We start from the raw sequence: 15,037 nt of genomic DNA, 5'->3' as shown, positions 1-15,037 counted from the left end.
TCCTGTTTCATTTACTCATAAAATCAAGAAGTTGGATCATCATCATCAGTTTATACCTTCTAATGTCAAGCATCACCTTTTCCTGCTGTAACTTTAACATGACCTCCACATTGTTGATGTTTGACCAAATACAATGAATGTGAGTCTTAGTGAAATATTTAATGTCAGTGGTGCTCATTTAGGATGACATGATTTTTATGTGGGTGAAAAGATGATGGAGGAGGAGGAGTAGTAGCAGGAGGAAAAACACTGACAGTGCTGCTGGTGGGAAGGATGAACCAGCCTGTGTCTGTCAACAGGCACTGAGGTAATATCGCTCAAATACTCTTTGTGTCCTTCTCCTTACAGATCCTCCCCTGCCTTCCAAAGGACCCTGCCGGGGGCCTCACCGGGCTTGAGCTGCGGTGCCAACGGAGCTCGATCCTCCATCCCATACCCAATTAAACAGGAAAACTCAATGGGCTACAAGATCTCTAGCACTGGGTCGGGGGTCCACAGCTCATCTCAGGCTGGGTTTCAGGCCTGTAGGGCAGACCATGTTCTGGACGTGCCGAGGGACGATATAGTTGGAAGTCTGCATGATGGCAGCAACGGTAATGGCGTATGCACAGTGAGCGGTGTAGGCAGTGCTGTGTCAGGAGACGCAGTGCAGCCGTTTAATAATGAAGATGACTCCTCCCCGCTTGCTTTGTCCACGACAGGCTCCCGTCATTCAGCGCGACTGCTCAGTGCTAACAGTCTGAAGAGGCGCTGCCTGTCCCTGGCCTCACAGTCCGCCACCGCTGCTGGCACCGGCAGTGTTGCTGCCACAAGTTCCCCATCAGCTTCTGGCGCTGCTTCTGAGGAGATCAATATCACCGCAATCATCTGCTCCTCCTCCCAGTCGATGGTGGCCTGCGTCAACGGGTTCCGCACGAACCTCTCGCCCAGCCAGACCAGCAGTGCCGGCTTCTCCTCCTCTTCCTCCTCCTCTTCTACATCCCCTCCCTCTAACTCCTGCCCACGAGAAGCCCCCCAGAGGCCCCCGCCTCACAGCAGCCCCCAGCAGGCCTCGCTACAGGGGAGCTGTCAGCTGTCCTCACCTGCCACCTGCCTGCTGTCCCTTTCCTCCTCCTCTTCGTCCTCATCGTCCTCTTCAGTGTCACTAGTGGAGCCGGAGCAGGGCCAAAGTCAGCGCCTCGGGCTGTGTGAGGAGCAGGGCTCCATGCTGCAGGGGCGTGGGGCCGGAGGAACGGCCGAGGGAGGAGTGGTGGGAGGAGGAGGAGGAGGCTCAGACGGGTTGGGGCTACTGATGAATGGGACCCTGATGAGTGGGACCCTGATGAGTGGGACCCTGATGTCAGGAACGCTGCATTCGGGGCCTGGAACTGGGGGTCTCCTCGATGGGGGCCAAAGATCCGGGGCCTCCCTCAAGCAGGAGCCCCTGGATGACTTCTCTCCCAGTGAAGACGAACTCTTTCAGCACCACTATCATCACCATCATTACTTAAGTGGTCGCAGCGGGCACCTTCGTCACGTTCATCACCCGCCTCGACCTGCCATGCCTCCACCTTACCACTTGCACCAGTATGTGGGCCCCGGCCCTGGGGGCCCGCCACACCACCAGAACGAGCAAACAGCACCAGCATCCTCCCTGGGACTCAAACCGAACTCTGGAGGCCCCTCTGGGCCCCACACAGGCGCAGAGCGGGATGAAGTTGGAGGAGGGGCGCTGGTGGATAAGCAGGTGTGTCGCTGGATTGACTGCAGCGCTGCGTACGAGCAGCAGGAGGAGCTTGTGAGACATATAGAGAAGGTCCACATCGACCAACGCAAAGGTGAGGACTTCACCTGTTTCTGGGCTGGCTGCATTCGCCGCTACAAACCCTTCAACGCCCGCTACAAGCTGCTCATTCACATGAGGGTCCACTCTGGAGAGAAACCCAACAAGTGTATGGTGAGTGTTCATAACACAGCCCAGATAAAAAAAATAATAATCTAACCAAAAAAACAAAAGAAAAAAAGTCACATTCAAGACACATAGGAAAGAAAGTCTTTAGTAATTTTAAGGTATCAAATTGCATTTATTGATTTAATATGAGTCTCATAATAGCAATCATCTGTTATTTTTGTATAAATTTAACACAAGCACATATTTCACAAGCTGATTTTTTTTCTATCAGCACGATACATTGTGTCCAAAAACAAGACTGGACTTGCTTCATTGCTGATTATGTTTCAACAGAGACTTTTATTTTGTTTTGATTGAGAAACAGTTATGATTGTAATTCCTGTATTTTTAGTGGAACATGTTTTTTTTTCTCTTTCCACTGAAGATGTGAGCTGTTGTAAGAGCAGCACTACCTCATCAGTATAAATAGATTTGTGGTTGTATTCTTTACAGGTAAGGCTCCAATTCCACAAGTCAACACACTAATCAATGTCAAGCTGTCACTCCCCCCCCCCCCCCCCCCCCCCCACGTCCCTTCAAAAATGGAAAAAGGCCTCCAACCTTAAGAATGATTTAGTCCAAATACACAATTAGTCCACAATTTGTGTAGGGCAAAGCCATGTTTATTTTCACAAGCACAAGTTTTTTGAGAGAGGATTCAGATCATGAAAAGCCAACACATATGGTTAACATAACCAAACAATGCCTACACTTGATCCTTTTAAATGGGAGCTTTAAATGTTTAGCTGTCCCACAAGTATTAAGTGAATTGGCTTCATGTCCAAGCCAAACATGAGGAGAAATGCAGTAGTCTGGAGAAGGCTGCCGCAGAGGGATAGTCGGTAACGTTTGCTAGTCTTGCTCAATTCACTGCTTCACCCAGAGCTCCCTGTCAGAAGTGGTCCTCCTCAGGTTTAGGAATCCATCCAAATCCTAATGCTAATTGAAAAGAAGTGGAGTGTGTAATACTGCTGCAGCACCTGTTTTGTCTCAAAATTCAAGACTTGTTTGTTTTTTTCTAAATAACAGTGGCTTGTAAAATTATCTGTTGTTTTTTTCACAGCTGATTCTGATACGAGTTACTGAACATATATGAACCAAAAACAACAAAAACCAAAAAGACACAAGTTGATCTAGTCTTCCTGCTCTGTGTCTGTGTTCCTGCTCCCTTGGCTCAGTGTGAACAAAACGTGGAAGTCATTTTTTTGTGCTGTACGTGCCAACATTGTTAATTTTGAGGAGTAGAGTACGGTATGTTGTAAATCAGGCTTCTTTTTGTCTTTTTGTGTAGTGTCATTGCTGCAAGAGCAGGTGACACACAGCACATAGACGCCGTGTGAATGTTTATACTCCACAGTTGTATATGGTGTATGTTAGTGTTGCAGTGAGAAGTTGTGTTTTTGGAGATGTTTGCCATATGTGAACAGGAGAACAATTCGTCTCAGTGTGGACGAGCCACTGGACTATGTCCACTGACGTGAAACCATGCAACACACCCTAACCTCCCGATCACCCTCATTTCAAGCACACGCACTTTCTCAGCAACTCAGTAATGTAAGAATGCACACATTGTGTCCGTTGACTCTCACAATAGGAAGTATTGATTCCGTGTACAGTATGTCGGGTCCTAACACTCCTGCTTATCCGACAGAACCTAAACATAAATGTGAAATGTTTTTGAGCTTGAATCAACACTTCTAATCAGTGGGGATTGAATGTATGTTGGTCTGGGACTTTGGCAGATATACATGGAGGCCCAGAGAAAATAAACACACTCTGTGTGTGTGTATTTGTAGCTGTGTTTGTGTTTGCAGTCAATATGGATTTAAGTAAGTGCTCTACACTCAGAGGAAGCCTGTTGTTTCTGTCTGAGAGGAACGAGCATGCTTCACGTACCTCTGTTGTGTTATTTTCTTTTTGCCTGAGCGTGTGCTGAACCGATGCCTCTTGTGCTCTCATGCAATAGACAAAGGCATTCAAGTATTCAAGTAATTCACATAGGGGAAACAGATGACACATTCTGTTTTAGGAGCAGAAACCAGGACTAATCCTTTTATTATCTTTCCAGCAGCAGATTCCAGCAGGCGCTCATGAAGCAGGCCTCTCTCCACATCCAAACATAACACTTCTCTCTGCTCTTTCTCCCTCTAACCCCTCACCCCGCACATACAGTATACTCTATCTCCTCTCGTCATACAGCTGCACAGCATTTGCTTCACGCTGCGTCTTGGCAGGAAAAAGTCATTATCACAACACACAAGTCATACCTCGCCCCCTGCGTGTTCCTGTCACAGTCCGTACCTGCCTAATATTTTAAGAAATTCCCAATTCTTTAAAGCAGCATGGCTGAGTTTGAGGCTCTTAAAAAGTTCTGATACCTTTTCAGAAAGTATGTTCGGTTCCCACTCCCCCTCGCCAATTAAAGCCGACGCTGGGTTGTTGTGTAGGGCAAGCAAGCGCTGAGGGACACACGGGTGAAAGGAAACAACATAATCTCTCCGCAATATCCTGTTGTGTTTCATGCCTAATTCACTTGTTGTTTTAGTTTATTACATTTTTTCCTGTGTCTGCATAAATATTAAAAATATATCCAACAAGAGCAGCCCTGTCATGGTCCTAGACTTTGATATTGCTCTGCTTTGTCAGAGGCCGACCAGGCGGATTTGAAGTGTCTGAAGGCTGCACTGTGAGCTATGAGGTTCAGACAACATCTCACTGAGCTGCTGAAGCTGTGCAGCAGAAAAAGACAGAACGTTTACATGGAAGAGTAACTCCAGGCAAGAGCACAGCATTATGGGCTTTATTTGGTTTGGTTGGCGTGGCTGTTTTGGTCAGTTGTTGGATGTAAGACAGTTGTGTTTTCAATGTTATTAGAGGATTTTATGTTGTTGTGGGATAAAGGATTTAGCCTGTGGTTTGAAGCATGGATTGAGTTGTACCACATGCCATTCTGCTTTTATGCTCACATTTATGATCTTTTAGGAGGATTGAGATGTTTAAAAATGTGGATCTTGTAGCACACATGGCACATGTATGTGTTTGATTAATTTAAAGCAAGGAGATCATTAAAAATTGTTTTCGTAAAGCGGTGTGTTAACACAAAAGTCTCTTATTAGGTAAGATTCAGAGGTTTTTGTGTTACACAGAGCCAAAGTAAAGACAGTGAGCATCACAATGATGAAACACAGTGAGTATTAGCTGCTTAATGGGACTCTGTCCAAACACATACACATGTGCGCACACACAGACAAACACCAAAACACACACACACACATACACAGTAAAGCCACTTGTTGAAGGAAAGTTGGATGCTGAGTTCTGCTGGAAAAATGTGTAGATCATGGAATTTCCTCTTTTTTTCTCACTGGTGTGAAACCAGCTAACATATATATTTAGATTTACTAGACTGATTTTTGGAAGAGTGGCAAAATCCCTCAGCAGCAGACGTTGAGACTCACAACACAGGGCTTAGGGTGGCTGCCAAGATGCCGTGTGTTTTCGGGGGTAAATGGAGTCTTTTGTGAGCAATCAGCTCAGGTGCAGGAGATAAAACAAGGAGTGCCATTAGCTAATTAAAACTGAGGTTCAGCACATGACCCGACTTTTCCTCTGAATGCCGCCTGAAACTGGAGCTGTCTGGGCTCTGGGTGCGGGTGGTGAATGACATTGATATTAATGTGCCTGTGCCCATATGAGACTCTTTGGTCTGTTTGGTCAGTTTAGAGGCTTCAGTCGCTGAGACCAGCTTCTGATCCACTGTGGCTCGTATCTACCTGAAACAAAGGGACAGAGAGATCAGCCATCTGATCCCGAAGAGAACTGCTGCTGACTTCTCTGGAACAATGATGTGGGTCAAAATAAAATTTCTTTAATGTTGTTACACCACAACAGACCCATGCATTTCCTTTACCAAATGTTGTAGATCAGCCAACTGGTTGCACACAGACATTTTCAGTGGGCAAGAAGAGGTATGGCTCATTTAAAGTAATCAGGGTCAATAGGCGAGGAAGGGCATTGATTCAGTATGCCAGGAGCAGCTCCATGCTTCAGAAACAGAGCCTGTGAAGTTGGCACATTATGCAAAAACCTAATCAGGACCAAATAAAGACCTGGCAGAGAGCCTCCTTTAGCACTTTATGTGCAGGCCCTGTGCCTCTGCTGCTGACAATGAGCTCATCATCAGGTAGCCACACAGTCTAATTTCTTACTAACCCATAATCCCAAGCCAGAGCTATCCTGTGTCTTCCTGTCAGATCTGCTGCACCGCTTGGCGATCTAGCCGTCACGCTGTTAGTAACACAACACTGTCCATATGTGATATTCGTATGATGAAACTGCTGGCGCAGAGGCTCTGCCACTGATGTTTTGGCAGACAAATGAAAGCCCTGGATAGACGAATGTTGCTTGTTTTCCTTGTTGAGCGTTCCAGGCCAACTTCTTGTCGGGCTGAAAAAGTTTTCGAGTCAATCTTTCGCACTAATGTAGTCCAGTACTCAGCAGCACCCTCACGTCCCTCCTGCATGCCGTCTCTCCTGCTATCTTTTATTTGGATCTTAAACTACACTCAACACCTTATGCATCTACACAACCACAGCATGATACGTCCTCGATCATTTCATTCAACACTTTTTAAAAACGGTTTATTATGGTCCTCATAACTCTTTGACAGAATTATCCCATAATATTTACATAATATGATACGCATTAATAATGACTGTTAGTAGGATTTTGATGTGGAGATGAAACTTTTGTTTTTACTGGTGTTTTCATAAGATTCGACATGTGAAGAGAGTCCTGTTTGTTCATTAAACTTCAATGAAATACATCATGACATTTATTCTTAAATTAACCAAATGTATTTCTAATATCACAGTTAATTAAATAAGAATTTTTTAGGTTTAAAAATTTCTTCCTAATTAAATACAGAGCTAATCAGAACAAATAAAAGGGCTGTGTTTGGGTGCTGTTGATGTAAACAAATGAGTATTGAAAGGCAAAAGTACAAGGTTAAAACAGTTGTGATCGATGAAATAAATATAACATTATTTCCAATTTTTACATTCACTGAAAGTCAGTGTGGTTTTTTTACCAGTAGTTTCCTATTTCAACTTTCGCTATGTCTGTCTTTGTTCATATGATCCATAGTGACATGTCAAAATAGGATCAGTATGTTGGTACATCGTTGTGCAAATGCACAACAGAAATGCAGAACCTTCTCACAGCCCTGTTATCTTCTGTGTTTCAGACCTTTAGCTCCATTTGTCAAATTTCCAAGAAACATTCAGCGGCAATACAATGATGAAAATTACATTATTGCCGTTTTTGCATAATGCAGTAACCTATTATTTGTGCAAATATGTGTCAAATGTTGGAAAGTCTTCAGCTGCAGGTTTGGAGCATCCAGAGTATAGAGTCAGAACTCATAGTCTCTACAGTGTAAAATAATGTGACTGGCTGGATTAACCACATGTATGCTGTTAGCAGAACAGATTGCTGCATCTTGAATTTGAGTGATTGTTATTTTTTTAAAATACAGCCAAACGTCATGACTGCTGTGCAGCATTTTCTTTACAAAATCTTGTACACTGTAGAGTGAACCCAAACTGCAGAAGGTCAGCTGCAGCTACCTCGCTTTATAGCCCATAACCAGGTATCAAAGCACGCAGGATTTACTGCATGTGATAGTTTTAACGATCTTTAATTGCATTTTTCTGGAATGCAGTATTTTGAGTTTCCCCATTTCCTCAACATTTAATCGCACTCTGGTATCAGAAACCTGAAGACCACTGGGACATGGCCGGTCATACATTGCACGGAGATTGTGTCATATTTGTTTCCAATCCAAAGCCTTAATCAGTTTAACCTCTCTGCTAAGCCAGATCAGTTTACTAATACATGAGAGATATGACGCTTTGCTGTGTGTGTGTGTTTGGGGGTCTCCATCATGCTCAGGGGGGCTGCAGGGACTATATGCAGGCAGCAGAGAGAGGATGGTGAATGACTGTGGGACCTCTGTGAGAGTTTGAAAGTTTTCTCTGGTTGTTGCCATCTGGCTGTAGACTGTCATGTGTACCGTCACGCACCATGTGCATTATGTGTGCGTAACTATTTTTTTGCGACAGTCAAACAGATAATTATAGACATAGTTTGTGGCATTTTTGAGACATAGCAGGTTCTTTTTCCTCTGAGGCTGCCATCCTCTCACACTCCTCATATTCACACACCGGCCTTGTTTTGTGCCAGATGTATTTTTGTGCCACAGCAGCCACTCTGCAAACATACACGCCGAACTGGTCCGTTGGTAGTGAGTGTGTTTGCACTCTGTGTGTGTTGAACAGAGGTAAATCACTCCAGTGCATCCAGATGTTTGTTTTTGCTGACTTGTCAGTGTTGCAGAGGTCACTATGTGGAACTGAGTCCAGAGAACATCCACCCCCGGCCTGCCTTTACATCTCCAACCAAACAAGCAAATAAGAAGGACATTTATACACACCGGGGCAACTCCTCCGCCAGCCAGGCACACACCACACCAGACTAGCCTGAAGCTGAATATAAAATACGTACATGAGAAACTGAGTTGCTACCGTACAAAATAAACACTAAGAGAAGTATGAGTAAATTATGTAGCGAAAGACATGTTTACATTTAGGGTGTCAAGTTTAAATTATGCGCTGCAGTGTTCTGTGGTCAGGGTGCCGGGTTTAATTTGAATGTTTGAGAGAAGAAGTGAAGGCTGAAAGAAACAGAGCCAGACAGGCAATCCGGCTCCACTGATGTCATCCCAAAAACGCCATTTTTTTGCCCAGAATTCATCAGAAGGCATTGTGCATGACAAGTGATTTGGTATGCACTGAATGCGGACTTGAGAGCATTTTTAAAGCATTAGCGTGGCAGGTTACACACAGAACTGCAGTGTTAGATCTAATTTTTCCAATGCAAGACTTTGTGTTTACACTGTCAAAAACCTGTGGTTTCAAATGCCCTCTAGAGAGTGAGAGAATGAAGAGAGGTCCAAATGGAAAGATTGAGATAAAAAACGAGGCATCGATTGTGGTGTTGAAAGCATAGACTCCAAATAAAATAAAGGACAAACCCTCAATAACGTCACCCGAAGGTTTCCTGAGGAGAACTGCTGGTTAATACAAAGCAGCAGGGTGCGGGTGATGTTACACAGCATCCACCTGTCACACAAAGCAGTCACACCCTTCATGGTGCATGATCTGACATCATTCAAACGGTACTTCTGTAGAAACCCAAAACATTTAGTACCAGGATATAAACACTTTCTGCTGTAAAACCGGTCAATAATCACCAACTAACCACCATGGTCCATTCATCTATATGCATTTAAATCTGAGTTTGTGCTGTAGCTTTCTTTTATTTAAGCAGTGCAAAGTCCATTATCTGAACCCGCTTTGTCCTGCAGTGCAGGGGCTATCCCAGCTCTCTATGGGTGAGAGGCGGGGTACACCCTGGACAGGTCGCAGGGCAGAATGTAACATTTTGTGCTCATTTCCATTTTTTTAAACTTTACAAATTACAAATATTTGGTTGGGGCCAGATAAAGACTAAGGTTTGCGTTGAAACAGGCACTTGATCATTAAACCTTTCACGTTTTGACAAACATTTGACATGTAGTAGATAGAACCACAGGGTGGAGCAGATATGTACTCACTGGTCATTTCAAAGGCTCAGAAATGTCAGCCTTTAACATAGAGGTCTGAGGAGGTTGACTTGCTTTTGGAGTCAGCCTCAAGTGGCCTTTTGAGGAACTGTAGTTTTGGGCACTTCTTTGTTTGCTTCATTTCTTAGCCCCTGAGGCTGTGTCAAACTGAGAGATCATAGTGAAGTCGCACCCACCGCAATGATTGATAATGAGGGAGGAACTGGATAGACAAGACCAAATATCTTCTCAGTGGGATCTATAAGGACATGCTACACAAAATGATCCAGTTTCTTATGACCCTGTTTTACTAGAAGCAAATTTGGCACTATTAAGAGACTCTGATGTTTAAACTGGGATTTACCTCTCCCCCATTGAGTTTTATGTCCCAATGATCTGTCTCCAGAAAGAAGCTCTCTCCACGTTTCTGTTCTCTTCCAAAAACATCTGCTTTACATTTGATCTGTTCAGCTTTAGAATTAGTTTAACATCAATGTGAAAATGTTTAGAACCAGATTGATTCAGTTATTCAGGCTGAATTACAGTAGAAGTAAGAAGCCTCCAAGTCAAAGCATATCCCTTTGTTTTTCAGCAGCCTTTCATACTGTGTCACATAGCAGCTGTCATTTAGACTGCATCCATGTCAGAGGCAAAACAAGAAGGCCAAGAAATATCAATTAGGTCATAAGGCACAGTCAGGAAATAAATATCGTATATAAGGAAAAATGTGTGAGGCCAGTGAGTACCAGGCATGGACTCATATTACCACTTCCATAAACATACGTCTGACGAAGGAAATATTCTATAAATATGTAAATGTTTACCAAAGAATACCAGTGAATATTGGAACGTCTGGATATTTTGCCGTTGGCGAGTTGCTTGCGTGCATCGTAACTGCACAGGAATGGGGAGTGTTTTCCTACAGGACAGTAGACACAGGCGTGTACGTGTAGACTGAATTATTGCATATGAATAGAGAGCTATATTGTGAAATGCGGTGGACTGATTTATTGAAATGTGAAGGAATGGTGATGTGCTTGCTGAGAATGCCTGAGCCATGATTGGACTCGACACATTGAATGTCTTATATATTACAACCAGCCACATAACTGGAAACTGGACCCTGAAACCCAGGGGGAGCAGAAAAGAACACAACCTTGGCACGCTGAGGAGTGAACACATCTCAGGGCACCGTGGCATTGCAAGTTGCACCACATTTCTTAGGCGGCAGCTTTTTTACCCAGAAGGCTTTGTGGTCTGGTCCCCCTCCAAAAGGTTGCATAAATGCACTCTTTTCCCCTTCACCCTGCTCGAGTCCTTGGGCTGCTGTTGATCACAATGCCATGTTGACCTATTGTTTAATTCTGCTGGCATGTTTTCTGTCTGAGCACTATAGTACTTCTGGCATCAAGGTATTTAGCCTGGCAACTTGCTGGACTTCTGCAATGTTTATTTGTTGTCACGTCGGAGTTATAGAGTTGTCAGTGTATACTGTGTGTAGGCGTGAGTCTTTAGACAGCTGTGTCAACTCTTGCATTCTGTGGACAACGGAGAGTTTGCCAGAAAGAGCGAAGGGCTTTTGTTTCTTTACCCAACAAGACTACAGGAACCCTGCAGCCCCAGTATCAATATGTCAGGTTGTCACACAAAAATGTAAGAGCTGCTAGGAACACGTCTTATTAGCTGAAACAACAAATATAATAGCAAACAGTGTTCCTTTAAATCTCCACATATGTAGAAAAATTAAACCGATTTGACCCTGATAAACTGATCCACTGCAGTGCTTGCTTTCATCACATGGTAAGGGTTCAGACTCACCATTTCCTTGACCGGGTTGGACCCAAATATGCTGTAGGTAAGTATGGTCTTTCACATGAGGGGACAAACGTGAGTCTCATGTTATTTTCTTGGATTACTCCACTTTGACTATTAAAGGCAGAGATACAAGATACACACATCAGGTACACATAGAGCACTATATAATCATAAAATATAGCTATGTTATTAATGTGAAAATAGGAGATGAATATGAGAATGCTTTTCTATTCAGAGAAGGCCCAAAATTTGTGTACTCTGTGGTGCAGATACCCAGCAATATCTGTGACCGCAACAAGAATCCATATGGAGGAAAAATAAACCTCTACATTTGGCATTGTACTTTGAATTTCTGGGCAGATACTGTGGTCTCATGGATGTTGTTTCTTTCTTAGCACATGAATGGTTAATGTCAGCAGCTGTTGGGCATCTGTCCAGACCTGTGACAGTATCCAAAGAAGCCAATTTCTCCATTAAGAGCAGCCTTAATAGACTCAAATGACATGCAGTCAATGTAAGGCATTTTGAACAAGGAGGGTGGCACAGACAATTTTTATTTAAGGCTAAGCAGACGTTGACAAGAAACCTTACAGTTAAAACAAAAAGAGAGCCAGAGAGAAAAAATGCTCAAATGGATGATTATAATGATCTAATAAAAAGAGGTTAATCAACAAATTGGATCGTACAGTATCTGTCAAAAAGCCCAACAAAAGAAAGATCAAGTAGATCAATTAAGCGTAATTCAGTTGTCATTGCTGGCCGTCTGTGAATTGTCGTCCATCATTCTCCTAATCCCAGCAGTTTAAAATGGAGACATGGAGCACAGTGATCTATGTAACACCCCACTGCAGAGCGAGAGGAGCTTATTGGCAGAAGGGGGGTAGAAGAGAGACAGCCAGAGAAAGCGAGAGTGAGAATGGAGGCAGGTGTGAGTGAAAGGTGCTGAATAGGTTGAAGCCCGGGTGTCAGAGGACGCCGTAGCTCTTGGGCCTGTCAAACAGGATCCTGTATTGACTGCCAGTAACATCAGTCCAGGCGCCGGCTCGGAACACAGATCATGTTTAGGATTTTCATTGCGTAACCCCCAGTCTGTCTTTTTCATGGTGGGCTCGGATTTCGTGAATGGGTCTATAATTAATGCCTTGATGGTTACTAATGGCTGTGACCCTGGAAGCTTTGTATTGCACTCTAATTAGCCATTATAAATGATTAGGATTGCTGTGAGCATAAACATGCTGTCATGAGACAAAGGAGGATGGCTCTTTTAGAGGGAGAGGTCACAGGATCATGTCTCCTCACGGAAGTCAACACCATAAAATCCTTCTCATACTGATGGAAGAAGATCTACGCCGCGCATCGTGCTTAAATGACTGATTCTTTTAACAGTTAAATGAAGCCATCAGTGTGGCAGCCTCAATTCTGCCAACTGCTTTTCCAGTCTTTCTTCCATAGAAACGTTCGATGCGATCAGAAATATGATCCGGTGTTAGTTATAAATAGAGCCTGTTTCAAAGTTAACTCCACATCTGGCTCATGTTCATGCAGTTAAAATATATCTGTGTGAAAATCATTTCTTGACACTCTAGAAGGAAAATTAAATGTGCCGGGGCAATTTAGCTTGCTTCGGCTTGGTTTTCTGCTGCATGCTAACACAATATGTCCTTTTCTCCTTGAGAACGTGTGACCCTGTTTTCCTTTTTCTCTCAACCTGGTGAACCGGTAAACCCCCGGCTGCCCGTTTTTTTTTTTGTTTTTTTTTAAAGGAAATCACATCTTAGCTCTCTAATCTGATGCAGAGCTGGCAGACATTTGAATGAAGGCCTCTGAATCACGGCAGGTTAAGTGCTTCCATGAAAGCTCACCATGTTGTTGTGCGTCCAGGCTTGCACCGTGCCAGGCCTACCCCGCAGGAACGAACCTTCAGATCCATCACTGCACTTCCTCCTCAGGTCTGTGAGAGGAACTAAACAGCTGGACTGCCTCATTATGTGAGCAGCACCATTTAGTCATCATAGGAATGCTTCCTGTTGTGCCATCCACATTTTTTTTTTTTTAATCTGGCCCCAAAACTATTCAGGCGTGAGTGCAAAATGGCTGTTTAGAACAATTTCTTTAGTCATTTGCATGACTACTTCCTCCCACCAATTTATCTGCTGAGCTCTCGCTCTGTTTTCTTGTTCATTCGCATCTGGACAACACTCCCTCCCTGTGTGTGTGTACTCATATCTCACCATTCATAAATCAAAGCTTCCTAAAAAAATCAGTCGAAGCAAAAGGAGACCGGGAGAAAAGATGCTTCAGGGAAACGCGAAGCAAGTGTCAATTTCTGTCTTTGACGAACAGAAACAAAGCTCACGGCTATCTTTGATTCTAATTAAAACCCTATTCGCCACAGATGAGTCTGGCTGCTAAAAGGGTCCCGATTCCTAGTGGAAATGATATGTGTAAACTATGTAATGCGAATGTTTTAGCCAAGCTGTGTTTAATTTCGTATCCTGACGAAGCGCATGAGAAACCTGCCTCTCCTTAGCTGTCTCGTTGAATCATATGGATATAATTTCATCCATTTACGTTTTTCTGCTCTTTGCTGTGGTTGCCACAGGGCATTTGAAAGCAGCTAGATTAAATGCACATGTTCTCTCATCCGCAGCCGGGGCACTCTGCTCCACAGCCTCCCCTCCGAACAGATCCTGAAGTGTTGGTGGTTTTCCTCGTTGGTTAGAGCAGAGAAGGACACCTTGTGATAAAGCAGCCCTCTTTTTTTTTTACATACTTATAGTGTTATACAACCTGCTTTTGAGCATTGGCACTTAACATGTTTTATTTGGCAGTGTTTTCATTTATGATCATGAGGCTCTTTGCCCCTCATCCTGTCTGTCAGGCTTAGCAGTAAAGAAAACTAGGTAAAAGTAATCACAGAAAAAAAATATGGCGGTCGCTCTGAGAACTCGTTTCTTTTATGGGGGGCCCCTCACCAAGAGTAATGTTGAATTTCATGATAGTTAGCAGGCGAACTAGTTGAATACAACTTCTCCATCATTAGTCAGAGGGCTAAAGAGATTACGATTGAAGGAGATATCAAAGGAGATCTATGACTTCTAAAAAATGAAAGAGTGTCCAGAGAGAAAATGCCAGAGTTTATTCTTGGAAGCTAAAAAATGACTCCTGTAGGTGATGACCTTACTGGCTCCAAGGAGATATAAACCTCTGACTCTCTCTTTTTCCTGCATCTGTTCATTAAGGCTTTTAATCACATTTTGTCCATGCATGTCAGTGGCTATATTTCCTCCAGCGCCCCTCCATAACGGCTGGTTTGTTCCCATCATACACTGCTCCCGCAGGTCGCTAATGAGCCGCTGCATGTGAGGAGAGTCTTACACTGCTGCCTTTTACACTGACACTGTTTGGCCTTTTCCCTGCCAGTCAAGAATCATTTCCCATGAAGGCCTCAAGCTCAACGCACCACCGCTCGCCTGCATGCTGGGTCCATAATCTGTCTGTTGTGATCAGCTGCCTGTCCACCCTTTCAACCCACTCTTGCCTCCTTCAGCCATGTCAGGACCCTGCTGTCATCCCCAATGTTTACCGAGCTGCTGAGCCCCCCCACTCACGAGTGAGACGGTGTCAAA

The 15,037-nt window shown here is 43.9% G+C and overlaps 1 protein-coding gene across 3 annotated transcripts in view; it reads left to right on the top strand.

The window, feature by feature from the left end:
• The window catches only part of glis1b (GLIS family zinc finger 1b), a 62,576-nt gene that overhangs the window by 27,872 nt on the left and 19,667 nt on the right, over positions 1-15,037 (top strand). For all 3 annotated transcript variants that reach the window (XM_028403662.1, XM_028403661.1, XM_028403660.1), the window contains one exon: positions 349-1,936. In XM_028403662.1, coding sequence (XP_028259463.1) covers positions 349-1,936 — 1,588 coding nt within the window. The remainder of the gene's footprint in view (positions 1-348; positions 1,937-15,037) is intronic.

This window comes from Parambassis ranga, chromosome 4, assembly GCF_900634625.1.
Source record: "Parambassis ranga chromosome 4, fParRan2.1, whole genome shotgun sequence".
Lineage (NCBI taxonomy): Eukaryota > Metazoa > Chordata > Actinopteri > Ambassidae > Parambassis > Parambassis ranga.
Note: the sequence above shows the minus strand (reverse complement) of the source record. Positions and strands in the feature narration are given on the sequence as shown.